General features: G+C 45.5%; 1 protein-coding gene across 1 annotated transcript; it reads right to left on the minus strand.

The window, feature by feature from the left end:
• Positions 1-596: 596 nt before the first annotated feature.
• elnb (elastin b) lies at positions 597-16,390 on the minus strand. The gene is made up of 45 exons (XM_087808079.1): positions 16,386-16,390; positions 16,183-16,334; positions 12,440-12,489; positions 12,306-12,375; positions 12,124-12,261; positions 11,645-12,040; positions 11,459-11,479; positions 10,440-10,532; positions 10,278-10,346; positions 9,331-10,200; positions 9,215-9,262; positions 9,078-9,140; positions 8,967-9,011; positions 8,837-8,899; positions 8,724-8,765; positions 8,281-8,487; positions 8,167-8,199; positions 7,630-8,091; positions 7,342-7,464; positions 7,248-7,277; positions 7,032-7,145; positions 6,751-6,843; positions 6,311-6,346; positions 5,975-6,109; positions 5,873-5,917; positions 5,747-5,797; positions 5,625-5,678; positions 5,306-5,389; positions 5,080-5,124; positions 4,927-5,007; positions 4,283-4,855; positions 4,170-4,202; positions 4,056-4,109; positions 3,808-3,996; positions 3,687-3,719; positions 3,381-3,620; positions 3,225-3,260; positions 2,347-3,039; positions 2,113-2,274; positions 2,015-2,047; positions 1,903-1,956; positions 1,730-1,765; positions 1,431-1,454; positions 1,274-1,339; positions 597-1,202 (listed from the first exon to the last, which is right to left on the minus strand). Exons 1-45 carry the CDS (start codon positions 16,388-16,390, stop codon positions 1,159-1,161), a joined length of 5,988 nt encoding a protein of 1,995 aa, XP_087664205.1. The 3' UTR covers positions 597-1,158.
• Positions 16,391-16,573: the final 183 nt, after the last annotated feature.

Consider the following 16,573-nt stretch of genomic DNA (forward strand, 5'->3'; position numbering starts at 1 on the left):
CTTCATATTTATTAAATTTTCATTCAACTGATGATTTTTTTTTTAACTTAAATGTATCTTTATTTATTAAACAACGTGTGTTTTCTAGTTCACCTGTGGAGATATCGAGGAGGCTTCCCGGCCCTCACAGAGGTCATGAGTAAACACATTTATATAATTTATTTAGGTTGAAGTATTGTATTGAACATACTTTAGGGTCAATCCCGACAGATTCTGAAGAATGACGCAGAGCGAAAAGAAGGACAAGAACGTTAATTGACTTGCGACTTTAAAAAGGCTGTAACTTAATTAATATTTGAGCTACAGAGCTCTGTTTACATTGAAGTGTCCTTGGAATGAGATGTAGAAAATGACACTACCATAGCACTAATGATAAGAGAGTTGTTATCAGTTCATTTGGAGTCCAAGAAGATCTCTGGAGGACTCGTGAGGGAACCCAACAGACCCAAGTGACCTTCATATAGTCTGTGTTTTATTATCCTTTTCTCTAATAGTAGATGTTTTAAACCCAGCTCTTTACCTTTGACGCCCGACCACAAGAAAGTCTTTCTCTGACATCACTCTGGCTTGAGGAACATTTCTTTTATTGGTAAGCATTTGTCCGAAAGTGTACAAAAGTGCATTTCTTCATGGGCTGCTCAACAAACGCACAATCATCAAGCGTTACATGACATTCAGTTACAACAACATTGTGTATTTCTGGTTGTGAATAATTACACTCGAGAACAAACACAGGAGTTAAAAAATGACACAAAATAACATCTGAATACTTCATGAATACACTTGTATCATTAAAGTGGGTCTAAATAAAACAAAAAGCTGCTTTTGCTCTTGAATCAGCATAATTTAAAAGAATAATAAGAGTGAACAGTGTTAACAAGAGTCTTAAAAAACAGCCTGAACATGATGTCAATGGAATGTTATTAAAATATATCACCGTCAGTAAAAGATGGTGAAGCTGCCCATGAGTAGAGGAACTGGAAATGTTCTCCTAGGTAGCAGTGAAGTCGTTCATCAGGAGAGAAAATATTTGATTTATCTTTAACATTTAACATATTAAGGTGACGCGTCGAGAGCAGGAATGACATCCATAATAATACGGGTTCCGCCGTAGCACCACTGTTGTTGTCATGAGGTCACTTCCTGTGTGTCGGTCGCTCACTTCCTCCTCCGACCGCAGTACTTACTCTGACAGGCCGCGCCTAAAACCAGAACCAACACAAAAGATCGTCGAACACATGAAGTTGTGACCTTTGAACTGTGTCGGACGTACCTCGGTAGCCTCCGGCTCCCAGCAGCGCCTGCATGGCTGCATACTTGGCTGCTTTCTGCGCTTTAGCTGTGGAACAAAAGTTTGTTTTTTCCACATTTATTCTCCTAAAACCATCATTGTGTGTGTCATGAGGATTCTAACCACTGGCTTAACTTACATTTCTGTCCAGCTCCTGCATAGGCTGTTGAAAATAACACAAGATACAATTATTGTTATTATTTTAGTTTAAAGTCTCAAAGTCCAGCGAAATGCTACTCGTTAAACATATACAAATGAAGACTAATAATAGTATTTTGATGACAAATAAGTTGTGACTCAACTTTCATTCTAATGTACTTGTTTTCTCTCCATTAAGGGAGTTAAATGGCTTTAGAATACATTAAAACTAAACCAATAATATATAATATTTAATAGTTTGTTCATACTACAACTACTACTACTGTTTCTTTTTATTACCTGGATAGTTTCCTCCGTAACCAGTGTTACCGCCACCTGCAGGAAAATTGCTCACATTACAACTAACATAAAAATAGTGGATCCGACAAATTTCAGCCTAGTTTCTCAAAAAAGCTCCATAAACCATAAATCTGACGAAAGTAAAGCTGCATCTTTCGTTTGGTTCTGCTCACCTGGACGTCCTCCCTGACCTCCTGCTACTCCCTGAGCTGCTCCCGCAGGACCTCCTGAAACGTTTGTGATATTACTTTATGTGAATCGATGTCTTAAGTTGATGTCGTGTACCTGCTCCTGCTCCAACGACTCCGCCTGCACCTCCTGCACGAACAAAACAATCATGAGGTGGTTTGGATTGAAATGTTAAAAACAAAAACAGAAATTACCTGGTCCAAAACCACCACCACCTAGTGATGATCCACCAGGTCCAAAACCACCAGTTCCACCAGTTCTGTATCCCCCCGAACCTGTCCCTGTCCCGACACCTCCTGTTCCATATCCACCTGGTCCAACCCCTCCCGGTCCATAACCAGGACCCACTCCATAACCTGGAAGAATCAAAATAAAGTCACTCATGTGAATTCCATGTTTTGTCCTTTTTCCCCCCAACACGGAAGCACCTGGTTTTCTTTTCCCGTATGGTTTACCAGCTGCCCCTGTGCCGGCACCACCTGGTCCAAACCCTCCTGTGGCTGTGCCGGTTCCGCCTGGCCTGATACCTCCTGCCCCAGCACCACCTGGTCCAAAGCCTCCAGTTCCTGTTCCAGCACCACCTGGTCCAAAGCCTCCTGTTCCAGCACCACCTGGTCCAAAGCCTCCAGTTCTTGTTCCAGCACCACCTGGTCCGAAGCCTCCAGTTCCTGTTCCAGCACCACCTGGTCCGAAGCCTCCAGTTCCTGTTCCAGCACCACCTGGTCCATAGCCTCCAGTTCTTGTTCCAGCACCACCTGGTCCGAAGCCTCCAGTTCCAGCACCACCTGGTCCAAAGCCTCCAGTTCCTGTTCCAGCACCACCTGGTCCAAAGCCTCCAGTTCTTGTTCCAGCACCACCTGGTCCAAAGCCTCCAGTCCCTGTTCCAGCACCACCTGGTCCAAAGCCTCCAGTCCCTGTTCCAGCACCACCTGGTCCAAAGCCTCCTGTTGCTGTTCCAGCACCACCAGGTCCAAATCCTCCAGTCCCTGTTCCAGCACCACCTGGTCCAAAGCCTCCAGTCCCTGTTCCAGCACCACCTGGTCCAAAGCCTCCAGTTCCTGTTCCAGCACCAACTGGTCTGTAGATTCCAGTGCCAGCCCCAGTTCCTCCAGGTCCAACACCTGAATAAGGGTGCCAAACTAAATGTTGGTACCGATAGAACTTCTTCATCGATTTTGACCAAATTATAGTATAAGTAGACAACCAAGAAACGTGTTTTTTTGGATCTCTATATATAAATGTTTTTATGCTCAGGTTTTATAATGGTGATGTTTTTAGATCAACAAAATAAGAGGTGTTGTCTGACCTGGTCCAAGGCCGGTTCCGCCAAATGACCCGTAACCTAAGAAAGATCAAGTGTTATTCATGATTGATTAGAATTGAATACCCCTGATCTTTATCTTCCGTAATCTTGCACACAAAACTCTTTTATTGGTTCTGAAAACAATACTCAAGAACATACCAGATTTAGGCGGTTTTCTTTTTCCTTGCCCTGCTGCACCAGCTCCATAGGTGCCCGGTCCTGTTCCCACACCACCTGGTCCTGCTCCTGTACCACTGGGGCCATATCCACCTGTACCGGTCTGTCCATAAACTCTAGTACCTCCTGGTCCATAGCCACCAGCTCCATAACTTCCTGGACCAGTGCCGACACCCCCCGGACCAGTTCCAAAACCACCAGGACCCGCACCAGCACCATAATCTGGAAAGGATTCCAGTTTTGTCAGTTCTCTGACTTTATGCTTTGGTGATTTATTTTCTGACGCACTTTTCGATGGTTTGCTTTGTCCAAATCTTGACCCTGTAAAGCAGAAGTATTAGATTTTAGTCATAGTAAATATGCCACATTTTTAATTGATCTAATTATGTGTTCCTAAAATGCAACATACCCCCAGTCCCTGTACCAGCTCCATATGGAGCCAGACCACCAGCAGCTCCACCAGTACCATATCCTCCAGGCCCTGCTCCAAAGACACCAGGACCGGCCCCATAACCACCGGGACCGTAGCTACCATATCCTGGCCTGTAACCACCTGGTCCAACACCACCTTGACCCCCGGCACCGAGAGTCCCATATCCTGTAGAAAACATCAAAAAACGTCACATAATATGAACATTTAAGGAGAAGTTCAACAACCTTTTCCGGGTTTCACTCCCAGACCGACTCCAGCCCCTGTTGGATATCGTATTCCTGAAGACAAAAAAGATGATTCAGGTTTGATCCAGGAGAAGAAGACTGTGCTTTTTATACCGGATCCAGGGAGAACACCTCCTGCGCCGTAACCTGCGGATAATGAAAACCATGAAATTTCTTTCTCCTTTTATCTTCTTATTATTAAAATTGAAAGTATTAACTACACTCACTCTTTCCAGGTTTAGTGGCAGTTCCAGCTCCCCCAGGGAACAAACCAGCTCCTCCTGGACCAGCTCCTCCGGGACCAACTCCTCCAGGACCAACTCCTCCGGGACCAACTCCTCCAGGACCAACTCCTCCAGGTCCAACTCCTCCAGGACCAACTCTTCCAGGTCCAACTCCGCTAGGGCTTACACCAACTCCTCCAGGTCCAACTCCTCCGGGACCAACTCCTCCAGGACCAACTCCTCCGGGACCAACTCCTCCTGGACCAACTCCTCCAGAACCAACTCCTCCGGGACCAACTCCTCCAGGACCAACTCCTCCAGGTCCAACTCCTCCGGGACCAACTCCTCCAGGACTAACTCCTCCAGGTCCAACTCCTCCAGGACCAACTCCTCCAGGACTAACTCCTCCGGGACCAACTCCTCCAGGACTAACTCCTCCAGGTCCAACTCCTCCAGGACCAACTCCTCCAGGACTAACTCCTCCGGGACCAACTCCTCCAGGGCCTACACCAACTCCTCCAGGACCAACTCCAACCCCAGCACCTGCTCCTGGTAGAACCCCATCAGGTCCGTATTCTTTGTGTTGAAACATGACAACAACATTAAGCTTCTTATATACTTTCTTTTGAAATATTTAAAACCAGCACCTTTTGGGGGTTTAAGGGTTCCTCTCACTGCGCCGTCAGGCCCACCCTCGCCTTCTCCTGGCGTGTCTCCTCTGGGCACTCCTTTTGTTGATCACATCAGGTTTTACAGATTATCAGCGTTTATAAAACACGAATAAACAATATTTCACACACCTGGAGGTTTCAATGGTTTCGCTCCAGGAAGCGACGGATCAGCACCTGAAGTCACATGTAACAAAAGGTCATGGACTTGACTCCCACATGTTGGTTTTAAACACAAACACTTGGAAATACATGGAAAACTGACCTACTACAGCATTGATACCTGTCATCAATAAACGTTAGATTATACTTTAGCAGGATCATCAATATCTGAAGTGTCAAAGTCATAAATATCAACCTGGCTTTGCTCCAATAATAGGGATCCCAGTTCCATCAAGACCATCTCCTCCTGAACCCACAGGTCTTCCTCCCACCCCTGGACCTGGTGTTTAAAAGCAACAAACATTCAATACTTTCTTTTGATTTTAACGTACAAGGTCACTCTGAGATAAGGTTCATGTCGTGTTAGATATCAACACGTGTTTGTGGTTCCATCCTCACAAGTGTTTGGTCCTCATGGTCGGTTATGGATCCACAGATCTGTGCATGAACTGTCTTCATCTACTCATAGTTTCAAGGTCAATTATACTTTAAAGCGCCGGAGGATTTTAACACACCTTCTCCGAGAGAACCGCCAGAACCCTCTATCACGATGACATCACCATCCTCACCTGGAACACAATCAGAGTTACTTTTTTTCAAATGTTTAATTCAAGTGCGGTCCAGTTTTAACACACACCTCCATCGCCATCTTGTCCGTCTTTTCCGTCGGAAGCTCCGCCTCTGCCACCTGGATGCATCATGGACAGTTTGAAATCTGTCAGTCAAGAGTAGCCATGACCGAGTGTTGACCCTAAACTTGTACCTGTCGTTGATGGTTCAAGACTTCCTGCGACCGTCGCACGTCCACCTGCGGATGAAGGCGATTACTTTTCTCTTCTCTCCGTGACGGATGAACAAAACCTACCGCTGGGTCCGGCGGATGTTCCGGTGCCATTCACCGGAACCCCAGGTCCGGTTCCTGCTCCTCCAACACCGGTACCAGTCGTCGCAGGCCCAGTTCCTGTCGTCCCAACGCCAGCCCCAGGTAGCACGCCACCTGCTGGTCATAGTTTAAAACATATTAAAATTCTAGGTTGAATTTTGTGACAGACTCTGATGGAAATAACCAATGAATATCAGATTTAAATTTAAATTTAAAATTTAAACAATGGTATATTCACTGATAACCACTTGGGGTCGCCAAGTTGTACAGTTTAATTCGGGCGAACACCACAAATAATGGAAACCAGATAAAACTCACCAGTGCCAGGTCCCGTTCCCCCTGGTCCGTAACCACCTGTAATACAAAAGAAAAGTACTTAAACTCATATCGGAACTGCCTTGCAAAGTCACAGAATATATTGAATTGATATACAAGAAAGTCAGCAAAAGGTAACATAAACAGACATAAGAATACAAAAAGAGAATTATTAACATCCACAAAACAGTTTTACTATTAATACAGAAACAACAACAAAGACAATAATGCCCATTATCCATATAACCCTGGTTCTATGAATAAGGCAGAACCGCGGGGTAACCCATTGCGAGCCTGTAGAGGGCAGAGAATGCATGAAGTAGAACTATGAAACTAATATTTTGTTGTTGTCAGAAAAACCATCAAAGATAATTATAACATTTCGACTTTTCGGTCTTTTCTTTTTGTTGTAGAAAACTGGGTACATAAGTTTAAAACCTCACCTGGTCCATATCCTGTCCCAGTGCCAGAGCCACCACCTGGTCCATAGCCACCCCCGGGCACAACTCCTGGACCATACCCTCCAGGTCCGTATCCTTTTTTTTTCCCAGTTGAGAAAACGACAAGAAAGTACAGATAGAAAACATGCATTGTTTCTCAATTGTCTTAACAATATATTGATACTTTTCTCACGTCATAAATGAAGCCATCAAACCCTCATGCACATAAATATTTTATCTCAATAATGAAAGTAGTTCCGTTATATGTTTTGAGAATGATTCACCTCCAGTTCCACCTGGTCCAAAGCCACCAGGTCCAGTTCCTGTTCCAACCCTTGAGCCAGGTGCAACTCCCAACCCTCCTGTTCCCTGAGTACCAACACCACCTCCTGGGAGACCTGTAGAGATCAGTTTTGTATCCATCATACATTTACATTTACATACACAGTTTCGTTAAAGGGTCTAAAAAAGATCAGGATGTAGAAGAAATGTGTCTTCACCATATTTGCGAGCTTTGGCACCAGCATAACCTGAAGTCAGACAGAGTCAGTTACACATGTGTTCATACGTTTACATGATTTGTAGTTTTACAACCTCCAGGTCCATAACCAGCACCGCCGGGCCCAACTCCTCCACCAGGGACGTAGCCAGTTCCTGCACCACCAGGACCAACTCCTCCACCAGGGACGTAGCCAGTTCCTGCACCACCAGGACCAACTCCTCCGGGACCATATCCAGTTCCTGTACCACCAGTACCGACTCCTCCAGGGCCGTATCCAGTTCCTGCACCACCAGGACCGACTCCTCCTGGGCCGTATCCAGTTCCTGCACCACCAGGACCGACTCCTCCTGGGCCGTATCCAGTTCCTGCACCACCAGTACCGACTCCTCCAGGGCCGTATCCAGTTCCTGCACCACCAGGACCAACTCCTCCAGGACCGTATCCAGTCCCTGCACCACCTGGACGAACTCCTCCAGGACCGTATCCAGTCCCTGCACCACCTGGACCGTAGCCAGTCCCTGCACCACCTGGGCGAACTCCTCCAGGACCGTAGCCAGTCCCTGCGCCACCTGGACCATAGCCAGTTCCTGCACCTGGTCCAACTCCTCCACCAGGACCGTAGCCAGTCCCTGCACCACCAGGAACAATGCCTCCAGGACCGTAGCCAGTTCCTGCACTACCAGGACCGTAGCCAGTTCCTGCACCGGGCCCTACCCCTCCACCTGGTCCGTAGCCAGTTCCTGCACCGGGCCCCGCCCCTCCACCGGGTCCGTAGCCAGTTCCTGCAGCACCTGGACGAACTCCTCCTGGTCCAAATCCTGCCCCTCCTCCACTTAGCATGCCTGTGTGAAAGAAAGTGTAATTGTTACACAGTTAGCTGTTACTGGCTGATAGTAGGTTTTAATCATGATCTTTACCATATTTCCGGGCTTTTGCGTTGGCATCGTAACCTGAAATTAAACATTTTTCAGACTAAATAATTCTTCAGCACCTTAATATAGTGTTGAACTATTTTCTTGCTCCATAAAAACCTCCAAATCCTGTTCCTGTGCCTCCCAATCCAGCTCCTCCTTGTCCTTGGCCGGTCCTCCCTGGCACATACCCAGCTCCTCCGGGTCCTGTGCCGACACCAAAGCCAGTTCCTGCGGCCCCTCCAGGCCCTCCTCCGAACCCAGGTGTCAGTCGTCCATCCCCGGCGCCCAGAGCCCCTCCCTGACCAGGTATCAACCCACGAGCTCCTATTCATTAAACGAGAGTTATAAAGGAATGAATCATTTTATTGATGTTGGTCTATTTGTTTTTCAGCAGATTAAATATAATTTTACGACATTTTGGTGGTGCAGTGACTGGATTTTGAAAGGTTTTGAACGTTTCCTCATTGAGTAAGTATAGCTCCTAACTACTTTGTGGAGAGCTATATAAACAAAATAAATCCCTATAAAACAAAGCATCTATAAATATGAATCGTATTTACCGTATTTTGCAGAGTTTGCAAGTTTCTTTGACTTTGCAGCTGCTGAAAGACATAAAAATAATTTCTCATTTCTCGTCTTTTCTTACTTTCTTTACATGACATCACTGCGTTACCTGTCTTCGGTGAGATGAGCGGGTAACCACGAAACACGCCAGGCAGCTGTTGTGCTCGACCAGCTAGTTTGTAAATTACACAGCATTAGAAAAACGGATCTGTGTTCCATAATAAAGCTTCATCAATTACTTCCTGCTCCTTGTCCAGCACCCTCCTGGCCAAGAGCTCCAGCTCCTAGTACAGCAATCAGGTTTAGACATTAGTTGTCAGCACAATGTAAGTTTCGAAACATTGTCTCACCCGTCTGTGGTCCAAGTCCAGCTCCTGTTGCAACTCCAGGCAGAACACCTCTTCCTCCGAAGCCTAGAGTCAGTCGAATAAAGAAGTTATGGATTTTTTGGAGAAATTCTCTCTTTAAGGGATTGTATTGGTCATACCTTGACCTGGCACATATCCCCCTTGATAAAGTCCTGGCACTCCAACTCCTGAGTAACATAACGAGAGATCATTTGTGGAGGGTTGGTTCGTTTGTCTACTGGAGTCTATATTTTACCTGGGACTTGTTTGGATGCTTTTTTACCACTCTTTCCCCCTGGTCCTCTGCCGGCACCACCTGTCTGGGGTATAAATTGGCTTCCACCACCTGGCCCAGCTCCTGCACCTCCTGGTCCATACCCTGTTCCCCCAGGCCCAGCTCCTGCACCTCCTGGTCCATACCCTGTTCCCCCAGGCCCAACCCCTGCTCCACCAGGTCCATACCCTGTTCCACCAGTCCCAACCCCTGCTCCACCAGGTCCATACCCTGTTCCACCAGGCCCAACCCCTGCTCCACCAGGTCCATACCCTGTTCCACCAGTCCCAACCCCTGCTCCACCAGGTCCATATCCTGTTCCCCCCGGCCCAACCCCTGCCCCACCAGGTCCATACCCTGTACCACCAGGCCCAACCCCTGCTCCACCAGGCCCATACCCTGTTCCACCAGGCCCAACCCCTGCTCCACCAGGTCCATACCCTGTTCCACCAGGTCCGTACCCTGTTCCACCAGCCCCAACCCCCGCTCCACCAGGCCCAACCCCTGCTCCACCAGGCCCAACCCCTGCTCCACCAGGTCCATACCCTGTTCCACCAGGTCCATACCCTGCTCCACCAGGTCCATACCCTGTTCCACCAGGCCCAACCCCTGCTCCACCAGGTCCATACCCTGTTCCACCAGGCCCAACCCCTGCTCCACCAGGTCCATACCCTGTTCCACCAGGCCCAACCCCTGCTCCACCAGGCCCAACCCCTGCTCCACCAGGTCCATACCTGGTTCCTCCAGGCCCAACCCCTGCGCCACCAGGTCCATACCCTGTCCCACCAGTCCCAACCCCTGCTCCACCAGGTCCAAATCCTCTGCCACCGGTTTGTCCAGTGAATGTTCCCCCTAGTGTGATAAAATACATAGAAAAAAATAAGAAAACATCCTAGTTACTCGCTAACATATGAACTGATGAGTTGTACCTGTTTTAGGAGGTTTGGGAACACCTGAGCCGGGATACTGGCCTGTTCCGTAACTACCGCCATAACCTCCTGTGTGAGTAGAGAAATCTTTTATTATGAGCTGTAATCTGAACCATAGAGTTATCTCAAAGTCAGTTTATAGTTGCTCGTGACATCACAGACCTCCAGGTGTGTAGCCTTGACCCCTGCCAGTCCCAAGACCTCCAGCTCCAGTAGCTCCACCCCCTAATCCCCCTGCCCCGAGGGTTCCGTATCCTAATTGGTGGATAAAATAAAAAACAATGTTATAATTTCAAATAAATACTGTCATAATCTCACAGAATGATGACTTATAGAGATCATTGCCGTCAAATGCTGTTTCATCTGTCCAGGGATTTCATTTATCCTTTATGACAACAGAGCAGTCTCACTGGTGTAATCCCTTTTTTCTGTCTATATCAGGCGGGCCATTCCTCAGGCGTTAGTCTTTATCTGGGCGGTTTGACCCCACAGAGGCAACCCTGACGTAATGAGGAAATGAATCGCGGAGAACAAAAAGCATCTTGTATCTCTTAGTCGACAGACAAAATAAATAATATTTACAGTCCTGGGCTGGACTGATGTAACAATGTACTGTATTTTCTTTAGCATGACAGGAGACAAGATTTGTTTCTTAGCCTCTTCCACAAGTTTAACCCTAGATCAATGATTGAATCAATGAACGTTAAAATCCTCTTGCAACTCTATATTATCTTTGACGCTATATTTTATCTCCAGTTTTTGGTGATTGAATGAAAAAATGGCCAACTCCACCTTGGCCAAAACCTATTCCTGCTCCCTGTCCTGGTCCAAACTGTCCTCCTCCTCGTCCATAGCCTCTTCCTGTTGAAAAACGTGGTCAAAAGGACGACCAAACCTTTCCTCTAACATCCTTTGACTTTGACCCATTTTCAAAATGGTCAGTTTTCCGAAGACAAAGTCATGTATGGTCTGGACCCAAAGGGTTTTTAACCAGGAGAGCTGCTTAGTTATCCATCAGTGATTGGGACTAGAGCCACGGCTATACAGTAGTTGAGTCGTTTCATGAGGAAAATGTTTAGGAATACTGTAAACATTTGCTAATGAAAATGATACATGCTTTTGGTGAGTGCGATCCAAGATTATGAAAAACATTTTTAAAAAGTTAACCTTTTTTTTCGTACCTGTTTTAGAAGGCTTTCCACCTGGAGGAAAGATGGAAAGTAAACATTAGAATAATGAAACTGACAAGATGGTTTAGAACTGTTTCTGAGTTATATTTCTAAACAAGTTACAATAGTTTCATTTTTGTTTCATTGTGTACAATGTTTAATAGTTAGAATCCTATTCTAGTGAGACGTTTTCTTTACCTGGTCCAACTCCTTGTCCAGCTCCTCCAGGGCCTACTCCCCCTGGTCCAAACCCTCCTTGGCCAGTGCCGCCAGGGCCTACTCCGCCTGGTCCAAACCCTCCTTGGCCAGTGCCTCCAGGGCCTACTCCCCCTGGTCCAAACCCTCCTTGGCCAGCTCCTCCAGGGCCTACTCCGCCTGGTCCAAATCCTCCTTGGCCAGCCCCTCCAGGGCCTACTCCCCCTGGTCCAAACCCTCCTTGTCCAGCTCCTCCAGGGCCTACTCCACCCGGTCCAAACCCTCCTTGGCCAGCCCCTCCAGGGCCTACTCCCCCTGGTCCAAACCCTCCTTGTCCAGCCCCTCCAGGGCCTACTCCCCCTGGTCTAACTCCTCCTTGTCCTTGGCTACCGATGGTTCCTTAAGAAAAGAAAACCCAAAATAAATGAATATATGTTGGAAAATAATCAAATTATTACAAGAATTGCATGTTCAGAAAGTACCTCCACCAGTTCCTCCTGGTCCCGTCCCAGTTCCTCCTGGTCCATACCCAGTTCCTGCTGGTCCAAATCCAGTCCCAGTTCCTCCTGGTCCATACCCAGTGCCAGTTCCTCCTGGTCCATACCCAGTCCCAGTTCCTCCTGGTCCATACCCAGTGCCAGTTCCTCCTGGTCTGAATCCAGACCCAGTTCCTCCTGGTCCGACACCAGCGCCAACCCCTGCTCCAGCTGCTCCACCGGCAGGTACATAAACACCTGTTTCACAGAAATGCACAAATTACCATTCAACGGTTAATCATGGGTAGATGTTCTTCAAAACGCTGAGTCCCTGCCCACTGTGGTTAGACTGTTCCAGGAACTTCTCCAAACCTGAACAGCAATGATGTGATAACACTTCCTCCAAGCTCTTGAGGACAGAGCGGGGTCAGTCTTTCATATCCCAGTATTATATAACTGGACCCCCTTGAATACCTTAAAAATATTTGTTAACGTTGGTCCTGGGTAAGTATTTGGATTGACCATCTCATCCAGCAACTTGTGGGGCCCCCATGTTGTGTTTACTCTTGACCTCATCACACATAAATTGAGCACAATAGTCTCTTTTTATATTTGCCACGGACCTGCAGGGAATCACTTGTTGCAAGTAGAATCAGATGTCTTGGAAATGCAGGAAAGGGGTTCCTTGTGTTCGCGCCGTGGTGTGTTTGTTTTTATCGACTCTATCTGATAGCAAACATCCAATCACCAGAAAGGCATGTTTTCCCCCCGGTCGTAATTCTCACACTTTCTCACATGTTCTTTTTCACAGACCATGCTAGCCAGGAATAGAAACACATGAAGCTCTATAAAAGGAAATGCTGGTACGACGTGAGACCGGAGACGTCTGCGGGGATTCTTAAACAAACGTGAGTGATCTTGTCGCGCCGCCATGTACAACACATTACCACAACAGCATTGATAATGAGAGTCATCTGTCTTCTTACGGCCCGCAGGCCTGTTCCTCGTTGGTCCTGAGATCAAACATGACATCACAGCTGGAATAAAAGCCAGGTTTTATTACCGTTGACGAGCATTGATTTGCCTGCTCAGCATTTTCTATCAAATATACTCGATTAACGAGTCTTTACTAATACTGCAACTTCTACTGCCTTTAGCTTTACGTTTACTACCATTACTTCTTTTTGGAATTGTCGTTATCACTACTGCGACTTCTACTACCACTGCTTTACATCTACTAGTACTCTACCTCTATTGTTACTACAACTTCTACTACTACTAATTTTATTACAACTACTTCTAGATATACTATACAATTACTATAACTGTTACTAGAAATAAAGCTATTACAACCTCTAATACCTCTTATTTTATCACATCTACTAGTACTAAATTCAGCTACTACATCTTATACTACCACTACTTTTATTACTCTTACTAGTGCTACACAACAACCTCAAATATTACTACAACTTCTACCACCACATTTTTTATTATTCATACTGAACTATACAACTACTCCAATTGTTATTACAACTACTTTTATCACAAGTATTTCTAAAAAATACTATACATCCTCAATTGTAACTACAACTTTAGTTACTTCAAGTTCGACTTACACTAATTTTATCACATCTACTAGTACTATCAAAATACCTCAGTTGCTACTTAAACTTCAGCTACTACATCTTGTACTGCTAGAACTATGATTTCTACAACTTTAGGTACTGCAACTTCAAAAACAGGTACTTCTGCTTCTTTTACCTGTACTACTTCTGCTACCACAACTTCCTCTGACACTGCTATATATATGTATATATATACAATCAGTATTCCTTGTTTTGGGTCATTTATTGTTGTTTTTTTAACGAACATGATATGTTTTCGAGATGATACGACTTCCTTCAAATCATAGTCATGACATGTTTCGAGATGTTTGTTTAGAGTCTGTCGTGTGTGTTTTTTAAACAAACTTATTAAAGGTTTAAGCAGTTATTTCGTCCTCTTTCACACACAAGATGACGAGTTTTGATAAAACGTGGAGCAGCTCAGTAAGTCGTCCAGATCCTAATCAAGACAAACATCTGGAAGATTTAACAGCACGAGCTTGTTTTACATCTTCATAGAAACTGCAGCTCGACAAAAGTGTGAGACACTTTTAACCTGCGTGACTCTCTGGTGCTTCAGCTCACAAACCACCTTCACCTCCTCCTTCACCTCCACCTCCTCCTTCACCTTCACCTTCACCTTCACCTTCACCTTCACCTTCACCTTCACCTTCACCTTCACCTTCACCTTCACCTTCACCTTCACCTTCACCTCCACCTCCTCCTTCACCTTCACCTTCACCTCCTCCTTCACCTCCACCTCCTCCTTCACCTCCACCTCCTCCTTCACCTTCACCTTCACCTTCACCTTCACCTTCACCTTCACCTTCACCTTCACCTCCACCTCCTCCTTCACCTTCACCTTCACCTCCTCCTTCACCTCCACCTCCTCCTTCACCTCCTCCTTCACCTCCACCTCCTCCTTCACCTTCACCTTCACCTTCACCTTCACCTTCACCTTCACCTTCACCTTCACCTTCACCTTCACCTTCACCTCCTCCTTCACCTCCTCCTTCACCTTCACCTTCACCTTCACCTCCTCCTTCACCTTCACCTTCACCTTCACCTTCACCTTCACCTTCACCTTCACCTTCACCTTCACCTTCACCTTCACCTCCTCCTTCACCTCCTCCTTCACCTTCACCTTCACCTTCACCTCCTCCTTCACCTTCACCTTCACCTCCTCCTTCACCTCCTCCTTCACCTTCACCTTCACCTTCACCTTCACCTTCACCTTCACCTCCTCCTTCACCTTCACCTTCACCTCCTCCTTCACCTCCTCCTTCACCTTCACCTTCACCTTCACCTTCACCTTCACCTGGTCCATCATTCATGTAGCAGAAAATGAAAAATTTTCATTTAAATAGTACATAGTAGTTTGGATGATTAATGGTATTTGGTTGTAGGTAATTTATATTCTCTGTTAACTTTTTCTTTAACAATGCATTTATTTAGTCATTTATCACGTAAATTGTTTTATTCATTTTGATGTAATGTGTTTTTAATTAAGAAACATTGTTTTGTTAATTGTGTGGTTTGGTGCAGGTCAAGACGTAAAACTGAATTTTAATTGTACAGAACTGTCCCTACAATGTTGTTGATGATAAAGAGATTTAATTCTATGATGTACGACTTCTTTAAAGTCCAGGTTCTGATCAGAGTCCAACTCAGCTTGACTTCACTATGGAAAATAATGTCGTAAAACTAATGTATGATTTCTGACGGACCATGTGAGAGCAAATAATTGTTTTTAAAGGCTAAAAAAAAATGTATTAATCGACATATTTTTACCTTGAAAACTTGTAAAAAAAAAGGCCAAAAATCAACGTCTCTAAAAATGAGAAATTATGTTGGAAAAACGAATGGCGGACATGTGAACGCAATTAGATATGCCTAAATGTGTAAAAAAAAACAATTTTTAAGGCTCAAAAAAGGTAGAAATCAACATTTTTTTACCACGAAAGTTGTTAAAAAAAAGGGCAAAAATCAACGTCTCTGAAAAAACGGGAAATAATGTCATAAAACTAAAGTATGATATCCGACGAACCATGAGAACCCAAATAAAAGTTGCCTAAATGTGTAAAAAAAAAATGTTAAGGTAAAAAAAAAGGTAGAAATCGACATATTTTTACCACGAAAGTTAAAAAAAGGGCAAAAATTAACGTCTCTGAAAACAGGAAATAATGTCGTAAAACTAAAGTATAATTTCCGACGAACCATGAGAACGCAAATAATTGTTGCCCAATACCTGAGTTTATGTTGAGCAGCTTCTCTCAACTCATTTAAAAATGTTGTAATAAAACGAATAAATAACAAACAAAAAGATCAATCATAAATTAAAGATAATACTTTTCTTAAATTGATTAATGTTCGTCCGAAATGAAAGCCCTTCTGTGAAGATCATGTTCTTTAAGTCTATCTGAAAACATCTCGACAGGTGCCCAGTGATGAGACTCACCTCCCTGCAGCGAAGGCTTCCACAGACCCAGAAGAAGGGCCGCGAGAAGGTACGAGCCCAGAGTCCCCCTCGCCATCTTGCTCCCAAATGTCTCCCTGGTCTCCAGGACTCCAGGTTTTATCCCCTGCACGCCTGTCGGGGCCAGACCGGGCCTGTCGAGAGAAGGAGGGTCGAGGGGAGAAAAAAAGGATTTGAGAGTGGACCCCATGTAATTGGCTCAGAGACTTAGATGAGGAGGGGGGTCTGCTGTGGAGTCTAGACCTCCCCAGACCCCCCTCCACCTCCTTCTCCCCTCCAGGAATTACATCTATTAGTGGAAAAAAGAAAAAAGAAAATGTTGAAGCTCGTTCAAGAGTCTGATTTGAAAACAAGTTGTCGCTACGTTCTCCAA

The sequence above is a fragment of the Callionymus lyra genome, chromosome 14 (genome assembly GCF_982586985.1).
Source record: "Callionymus lyra chromosome 14, fCalLyr1.hap1.1, whole genome shotgun sequence".
Classification (NCBI taxonomy): Eukaryota; Metazoa; Chordata; class Actinopteri; order Syngnathiformes; family Callionymidae; genus Callionymus; species Callionymus lyra.

Coding starts and splice junctions, on each gene's coding strand:
- elnb (XM_087808079.1), bottom strand. Junction 12,490..16,182: donor GAAGCCTTCGCTGCAGGGAG/GTGAGTCTCATC, acceptor ATTGCTGTTCAG/GTTTGGAGAAGTTCCTGGAA. Junction 1,957..2,014: donor AGTCGTTGGAGCAGGAGCAG/GTACACGACATC, acceptor CAAACGTTTCAG/GAGGTCCTGCGGGAGCAGCT.